Genomic DNA, 8,466 nt, shown 5'->3' with positions numbered 1-8,466 from the left:
TTTTTAATTTTAAGATTAAAGTAGCTGTTCAATTCCCAAAAAAGACAAGAAAGCGCAGTCTAGCAGAAAATATTTACTCCAGAATTTTTGTTGATAATGTGACTTTTAAAATTAATTGATTTTTTGTAAATTGACTCGACAAAAATATGTTATTAATAAAATATAACCGGACAAACTGCTTGCTTATTTTACAAACAAATACATACAAATTCTAACAAGCTTTATACAAAAACTTTTTTAAAACTAAAAACCTTAAAAACTATGTTTTGTGTTGTTTTTTCAAGGCATTTTAAAAATAAACCCAAAGTTTTAGTTTTAGCAAAGAACGCACATGTCTAGCGAAAAATTTTTGCCAATACAAATAAGTGGCGTATAAATAAGCACCTTATACGTAACATGATATATCAGATTATTGCAAAGTAACTAAATGTAAAAAATCACACTAACCAAAAGTTTTTTACTTTTTTACATAAAATAAATGCAAGCGTTTTTGCAATTAGTTTGTGCGTTGTTTAATTAAAAATAAATATAAAAGGCTAAAAAATTTCGAGTGTTAAAAAATAACAACATTTAAATGTTTTGAGGCTAGCAATAGCATTTTGGCGTTCCTTGTGCTGGCATAGAGAAATATATAAACATTGAATACGAATGTTATTAGATCAGTAAAATAATTTACGTTAACTGTATGACGTTTAAAATGATAAGTTTTTAACTTTACAGTAATAAGTTTGATTAAATCTGAAATTAGGCAGTACGCTTGTTGCTAATTAGCAGTCGTTAGACAACACCTATTCTTTTAAGTTTGCGACTCCACTGAACACTGACGGTTGTTTCACCTTTGCAGACATCATCTAAGTCTTCAGGTATATTACCCAAACCCTATAAGTTTGTTGTTAATTAGCAGACAGTCCCCAAACGAAAAGAAAACATTGTTTTGTTCACCATAGCAAAGAAATCTAACGAACCGTTCTTCATAGGTAAGAATTCTCTCGCACTGTAATCCCAACGAGAAAATTTAGGATAGCCGTAGTGTTAATATGTTTGGTTTAAAACCGGACAACATACGTGACTCAATAAAAGTCATTACACGCTTACAGGGGTTTCCAAAGTTTAACTTGGTAGTAAAATGTTTAAATTTAATTGCACAAAAAAAAACTTTAGGAAAAACCAACTTATTGGTTAAAGGTTTCGATGACTTTATCTTATTTTCGCTTTAAAGCGAAAATTAGCTTACTAATAGTTTGGAAAATCCATAATCTTAAAAACAATGCCAAAAATTTTTTGAAATTTTTAAAAATTGAATACTGCTGCACATCCGGCAAAAACTGGCAGTAACAATAACCTATAGTTATCACGAAAACTAACGTCATAAAAAATTTTAAAAAGAAAAGCTGATGTTATGAAACATTTTTTTAAATTATATAAGAGACCAGCATACGTTCATTATGTTACAGATTATAATTATTACTACAGACTGCGAATTAAGATAAAAATATCATTTTAATAAAATTTGTTTTTTTGTTTAAAAAATAATCAAGATAACTGAATCAAAGTTGTTAACTGTTTAAATTTAACTTAAAAATGAACGTAAGCGTTGTTGCAATCGGTTTGTGTGTTGCATTGTTAAGCGTTGCCTCGGGATTTCAAGAACGTAAGTTTTATGTTTTTAAAATTAAATTATTTTGGCTAATGTTAATGGAAACCATAATTTTTTCTATATCCTCTTAAGGAGATAAGTTTTTGATAATTTTTATCGGGTAAGGGTGTGCGGTTTGGGATGTGTTTAAGCTATCCGTGAACGCCGGGTTCAAGGGCGAATAGCTGTTGTGACGTGTTTGAGCTATCCGTGAACGCCGGGTTCAAGGGCGAATAGCTGTTGTGACGTGTTTGAGCTATCCGTGAACGCCCGGTTCAAGGGCGAATAGCTGTTGTGACGTGTTTGAGCTATCCGTGAACGCCGGGTTCAAGGGCGAATAGTGTGGCAATGCTGCAGCTCAAACCCGAAACCTTTCGGCTCGTAGTTAGGTTCCGAGTTTATATAATGATGATCAGTGGACGATATATATTTCATTTGAAGGCCTACTTTATTAATAAAACTGTCATTTGCGGTACGCTGGTAAATTATTGCCGGCAAATATTAATTAGGAGTTGCAACCATATTACGAGAATTATATTATTAAACATTAATGATTATTTATATTTATTGCAAATTTTGTAATTCGTTTAACAAATAACCAACATAGACTAGACATAATCTTTTAAAAATTATTTTTTTTATTGCAGGTCGGGGAATAAAATCTTCCGCTAATATTTGTGAGCACCAGACTCAAACAATTTCCTGTCCTCCCGGATACAAAATCTTTACCGACTCTGCATTTTATGGAAGAACTTCTCCATCCATGAAAAACTTAACATTTTTTGTTAAAGCTTAAAATAAACCTTAGATGAATTTTAAACAAGACCTACTTTTTTTTCCATATCATCTTAAGGTGATAGGCTTTGTATTTTTTCTTGGGTAGGGGCGTGATTTTGTGACATGTATGAGCTATCCGTAAACGCCAGCCTCAAGGCCGAATAATGTGACATTGGTGCGGCTCGGACCCAAAACCTTTTGGTGTGTTTGAGCTATCCGTAAACGCCGGGTTCAAGAGCGAATAATGTGACATTGGTGCGGCTCGAACTCGAAACCGTTTGGTGTGTTTGAGCTATCCGTAAACGCCGGGTTCAAGAGCAAATAATGTGACATTGGTGCGGCTCGAACTCGAAACCTTTTGGTGTGTTTGAGCTATCCGTAAACGCCGGGCTCAAGAGCGAATAATGTGACATTGGTGCGGCTCGAACTCGAAACCTTTTGGTGTGTTTAAGCTATCTGTAAACATCGGGCTAAAGGTTGAATAATGTGACAATGGTGCGGCTCGAACCCGAAACCTTTCGGCTCGTAATTTGCTGCCATTTTTTTTAGCAACAGCATTTTTAATATATTTTTTTTTTAGCTGCTCAAGTGGTCCTCAGGCATATGTTGTCGGTTGTGAGGGATGCGGATCGGGCGACAAAATTAAGAATTTGTGCAATGATAGAAATTCGTGTACACTTTATGCTAGCAACAGCGTGTTTGGCGACCCTTGTATTGGCACAGGAAAATACATACACATTGGATACACATGTTATCCCACCAGTAAGTTCAAGATTAAATATTTTAATAGTTTTTTTAATAATTGTTTCGATTACTTAAATCACACAAAAAACAGAAAAACGAAGAAAATCTTTTAGCCCGCTTAAATGTGGTTAATATCACCTATTTTTAGGTTGTTTGTAAATAATTTAATACACTTTAAACGTAAGATGGCATTAAAAACTATTTTTATAGATCCCACATGTATTTTGTATAGATAATTTTTTCGCGTACTTTAAAACTTTTTTTTTTCTTTATTAAAAATGCTAAATAATAAAATTAATATTTTAGAGGGAGCGACAAAGATAAGCATAACCTGCGAGAGACAAAATAATGTATTGTCATGTCCAGCTGGAAAAGGAATAGTCGTTGAAAGCGCGATATACGGAAGGACTAGTTCAACAACGTTAGTTTTTTTTTTTTTTTTGTATATATATTTATCCTCGATGTGGGAAACTCGAATGCGCGAGTTAAACATAGAGTAACATAAGTTACTCCGACCCAGTCTCGAGTTGCCTGTGGCAGTTTGGGATATTATAGATTATAATTGCCCGATAATTATACTGCTGATCAAGTGCTGGCTTAGCAGGAGTTCATACCGTTTATAGCGCCTTACTCAAGGGCACTACAGCATAAGATCAGTGGGGATTGAACCCACGACCTTATGTGTGGTGTAGCAAGAGTTCTTACCACTACACCACGCTCCCGGCAAACTTTTTTACTTTTTCTTATTTACTTTTTTATGCCAGACTTTCTTTAATGTTAAAAATTATTAGACTGAATAGCATCGTTTTAAAATATGATCAAATTGGGTCGAACTAAGACTGTAGGTACTGATATGATGTTTAGCCTTGCCTATATAAATGTCATATTAAATATTAAAATTCATGTGGATAGATAGACTTAAAACTGCACAAAAAACTATCACCTACTTCTTGTTGAGAATTCTAAGGATTTATTTTTTAAATAAAATGTAATTAAAAAATAATCTGACAAGATTTTAATTTTTAACGATAATATTTTTAGGTGCGGTAACAACGGTAACACAAACTGCGGTGGCTGCGGTGCTGTTGATTACCTGAGGAACCAATGCAACATGAAAACCAGTTGCAACGTTTATGCCGATAACAGCATTTTCGGTGATCCATGTCAGGGAGTACACAAATATTTGGAAGTCAAATACACTTGTGCTTCACCACGTAAGTTTTAAACTTTATTTATATCGTGTATTTTTTCTGTATATATTTTTATCCTCGATGTGGGAAAGTCGAAATGCGACTTAAACATAGAGTAACATTAGTTACTCCGACCCAGTCTCGAGTTGCCTGTGGCAGTTTGGAATATTATATAGATTACGAATGCCTGATAAATAAGCTGCTGATTAAGTGCTGGCTTATCAGAAATTTAAACCGTTTGTAGCGCCTTAATTAAGGGCGCTACAGCATGAAAGCAGTGGGGATTGAACCCACAATCTCATGGTGGTGTAGCAAGTGTTTTTACTACTACACCAAGCTGCCGGTTTATTTAAAATTTATGTTAACTGTATTAAAAAAAGTTTTTTTTAACTTATATTTTTGTGTAAATGTTTATACAATAGTGATTTTTATTTAAAACTATTTAATTTATTTTTTTAAATTTTCAGATTAGAGCAACGGTCAAATCATTAACAGAAGTATAATTTTTACAATGTGACCTATAATCCAGTTGATTTTCTTAAATTCATCTTAATTAACCAGAACGGGCTTTCAAAATCATTTTAATGTAAATTATTTACTTGAATTTCTCTTTTGTTAATTCAACTGCCATTTTCGCTAATAAAATCACCAAATTTAAAAAAATATGTTTGTCCTGCTATTTTTAACTTATTTCAGGTTCGTGCGAAATTTTCAGCAATTTTATTGCAGGACCAAAACATTGTAATGTGCCAGTATGTTCAATAGAAGTTTTAAAGTTTAGCCCTGTTTTAAAATATAATTAATTTGTATTTAAAACTTCAGTATTTAATAATATCAACATAAATAAAAAGTTGTGAATTTGTAATACCTGTTTAAAAAACTTTGTCCTAATTGTTTAAAGTCTTAGAGCTCTAGAGTGTTTTTTATGATAGAACACTTTCGTCAACGATTACTATTACTGTTAATAAATTAAGTTTGCAAGCGCTTTAAACCCCAAGAGACAAAGTGCACCTTCCAAACAAGTTTTAAATTGGTCGATGTTATGACCTTTGTTAAGCTTGATTTCTTAGTTAAGTAGAATTAATCACTGGAGACTACAAATTAGGAATTACCAAGGGATTTTTCGGGTAAATATAACAAACAGAGTTTTTACTTAGCGTAAAAAAATTAAACTTTTATGCTCAAGAAAACAGCAAATAGCCTACTTGAGAATATTTAAATTTACAAAATAAATTCTCACTGGACATTCGACGACAGCTGCCCGGAATAACAACAAGCGATTATCACGTGAAATGACGTCAATAAACCGAAAAGTAAATCAGGTTGCAACAGCTTGTATATAAGGCAAACTTAAAGAGCGAAGGCTTATTTAAATAGCTATACCATACAGAAGAGTGTTATAATTAAAGCTGTTTTTTGTTTAGAAATTTTTAAAGTTAAATTAAAGCTGTTAGTTACTTTCATCTAAAAATGAACGTTATTGTAGTCGGTCTGTGCATTGCTTTTTTAGGCATGGTGTCAGCAGCTCGTAAGTAATAAAGTTTATTAAAATTCATCGTTTTGTCTAATGCATAATATCAAAAAACAAAAGTTTTAAATTTGTAGGAATAAATATCAAGTCTGTCATTTTTTAGTTACTTTACATAATTTGTAATGCGTTTAAAAAAAATATTTAGTTAAAAAAAAAAGATCCAAATTAATCAAAAATCTTGTTTTATTTTTGTTGCAGCACAGGGAAAAAAATACAGCCTTAATATTTGTGAAAACTCGATTGCTACATCTGCTTACTGTCCCCCAGGATTTAAAATCCATATCGATGTAGCATTTTACGGACGTACCTCCTCTTCAATGTAAAACCTGACGTTTTAAAAAAAATCAATAAAGTCTTATTAAAGTAACTGTTTAAAGGCATTTATATCACGACGCTTGTCATGTTTTTGAATCAACATTTTGATACATTTATGTTTCTAGTTGCCCGAATGGTCCACGAGCACAAGTTGCCGGTTGTATGTCTTGTAGCTCTGGGGCAATAATTAGAAATTTGTGCAACAACAGGAATTCATGTGAACTTGAGGCTACCAACAGTGTGTTTGGCAATCCTTGCAAGAGAACAGGCAAATACATACATCTCGAATACACATGCAATCCAATCGGTAAGTTCAAAAAGTGATTACTTATGTGAGTAAATAAATTTCTGACATTTGTTTAGTTGAATCACAAAATCCGAAAAAAAGCATATAATATAACCCGTTTTAAAATAGTTAACACACTTACTTTTTGAATGATCTGCAAAATGTGAAGCTTTTTAAAACATTTTCAGAAATATATAATTATTGTTTTGCGCTAATTTTTCACTTTGTAATATTACAGTAGAAACAAAATCAAGTATAATCTGTGAGGGACAAAGCGATGTTTTGTCGTGTCCAGCTGGAAAAGGAATAGTTATCGAGAACGCAATATTTGGAAGAACTGCTAGAAATACGTTAGTATTAATTTTTTGACATTTTTTAGGGTATAACATGTAGGTACTTTTAGACAACTTGTAAAATAAAGTTGCATTAACATATGGACAGTTTTAAGTAATTTATTCCAAACAACATATACGATTTCAATACTTAGGTTCAGCCTTAAAACTGGATAAAAATCGATTACCTACTTTAGTGTAAACGTAAATTTAATACTTTTAGATGCGGTGGCAACGGACACACCGATTGCGGAAGCTGTGGTTCTATCGATTACCTGCAAAAGCAATGTAACATGCAAACCAGTTGCACCGTTCAAGCTAGTAACGATGTTTTTGGTGATCCTTGTCCCGGGGTGCCTAAATATCTGGACGTTAAATACACTTGCGTCGCACTCCCACCCAGTAAGTTATAAACTTAACATATCAACTTAGATAATTAACGTTATCAGTTTTACGTTTAAAAAAATCGTTTTTGTGTAACGCTTCATCGTTTAGTGATTTGTTTAATAAATTTATGTTTTTATTGTTTAGGTGAGTAGCTGTCAAATCGTCAGTGGTGATAGAAATGTGCATGCCTTATATTTACTTGTGGCTTGTTTTGCAAAAAAATATTTACTTCAGAATTTTTGTTTGTAACGTGACTTTTAAAATTAATTGATTTTCTTAAATTTACCTCACAGATTTATGTTATTAACAAAATGTTACCATGATCAAGCTACTTAAACCAGAACGGGCTTCCAAAATTATTTTAATGTAAACTACTTACTTTAATTTCTCTTCTGTTAATTCAACTGCCATTTTCGCTAATAAAATCACAAAGTTTAAAAAAATATGTTTGTTCTGCTATTCTTAACTTATTTAAGGTTTGCGCAAAATTTCCCACAATTTTATTGTATGGATCAAAACATTGTAACGTCCCCTTTAGTCCGATATAGAAGAGACTAAGTTTTTTTTAATATTCTGTTTATCCTCATCTTAAAATCTTAATAGTTTATATTTAAAAACCCTAAAAATGAATATTAATAACATAAATATAAAGTTACAGATTTAAAAGAATAGTTTTTAAAGCTTTAAAATAATTGTTTCAGCTTAAACTATATAATATCGTTATTTTTAAAATACATTATTCGAGTAATGCATCATTATGTTACATCATTTATTTTGCAAGCGCTATAATTTAAATCCCTAATAACAGAGCAAACTTTCCCACAAATTTTAAAATGGTTACAGTTATAACCTTTTTTGTGCTTAATTGTACACCTATGTATCTTTAATCGCTGGAGACTGCAGAATATAGAATAACCAGAGGGACCAAAAACTGTAATCCCAACGAGAAAATATAGGATAGCCGTAGTGCTCGCACTGTAATCCCAACGAGAAAATTTAGGATAGCCGTAGTGTTAATATGTTTGGTTTAAAACCGGACAACATACGTGACTCAATAAAAGTCATTACACGCTTACAGGGGTTTCCAAAGTTTAACTTGGTAGTAAAATGTTTAAATTTAATTCCACAAAAAAAAACTTTAGGAAAAACCAACTTATTGGTTAAAGGTTTCGATGACTTTATCTTATTTTCGCTTTAAAGCGAAAATTAGCTTACTAATAGTTTGGAAAATCCATAATCTTAAAAACAATGCCAAAAATTTTTTGAAA

General features: G+C 32.0%; 1 protein-coding gene across 1 annotated transcript; it reads left to right on the top strand.

The window, feature by feature from the left end:
* The first annotated feature begins 1,581 nt into the window (after window positions 1–1,581).
* Window positions 1,582–7,536, top strand: LOC145753572 (rhamnose-binding lectin-like). The gene is made up of 11 exons (XM_082569977.1): window positions 1,582–1,651; window positions 2,284–2,420; window positions 2,899–3,175; window positions 3,464–3,578; window positions 4,199–4,371; window positions 5,858–5,875; window positions 6,077–6,197; window positions 6,319–6,500; window positions 6,718–6,829; window positions 7,035–7,213; window positions 7,343–7,536. The coding sequence occupies exons 1-11, from the start codon at window positions 1,582–1,584 to the stop codon at window positions 7,348–7,350; spliced, it is 1,392 nt and encodes a 463-aa protein (XP_082426103.1). The 3' UTR covers window positions 7,351–7,536.
* Window positions 7,537–8,466: the final 930 nt, after the last annotated feature.

The sequence above is a fragment of the Corella eumyota genome, chromosome 5 (assembly GCF_963082875.1).
Source record: "Corella eumyota chromosome 5, kaCorEumy4.1, whole genome shotgun sequence".
In the NCBI taxonomy this organism is placed as follows: Eukaryota; Metazoa; Chordata; class Ascidiacea; order Phlebobranchia; family Corellidae; genus Corella; species Corella eumyota.
This window is presented reverse-complemented; position numbering and strand designations above follow the sequence as displayed.

Bases quoted from the DNA above. Each gene is read 5' to 3' on its own strand.
- LOC145753572 (XM_082569977.1), top strand. From the start codon at position 1,582: ATGAACGTAAGCGTTGTTGCAATCGGTTTGTGTGTTGCATTGTTAAGC. The intron at 2,421-2,898 runs GTTAAAGCTTAA...AAGGTTGAATAA, and splicing joins TGAAAAACTTAACATTTTTT to TGTGACAATGGTGCGGCTCG. The intron at 6,501-6,717 runs GTAAGTTCAAAA...GTAATATTACAG, and splicing joins ATACACATGCAATCCAATCG to TAGAAACAAAATCAAGTATA.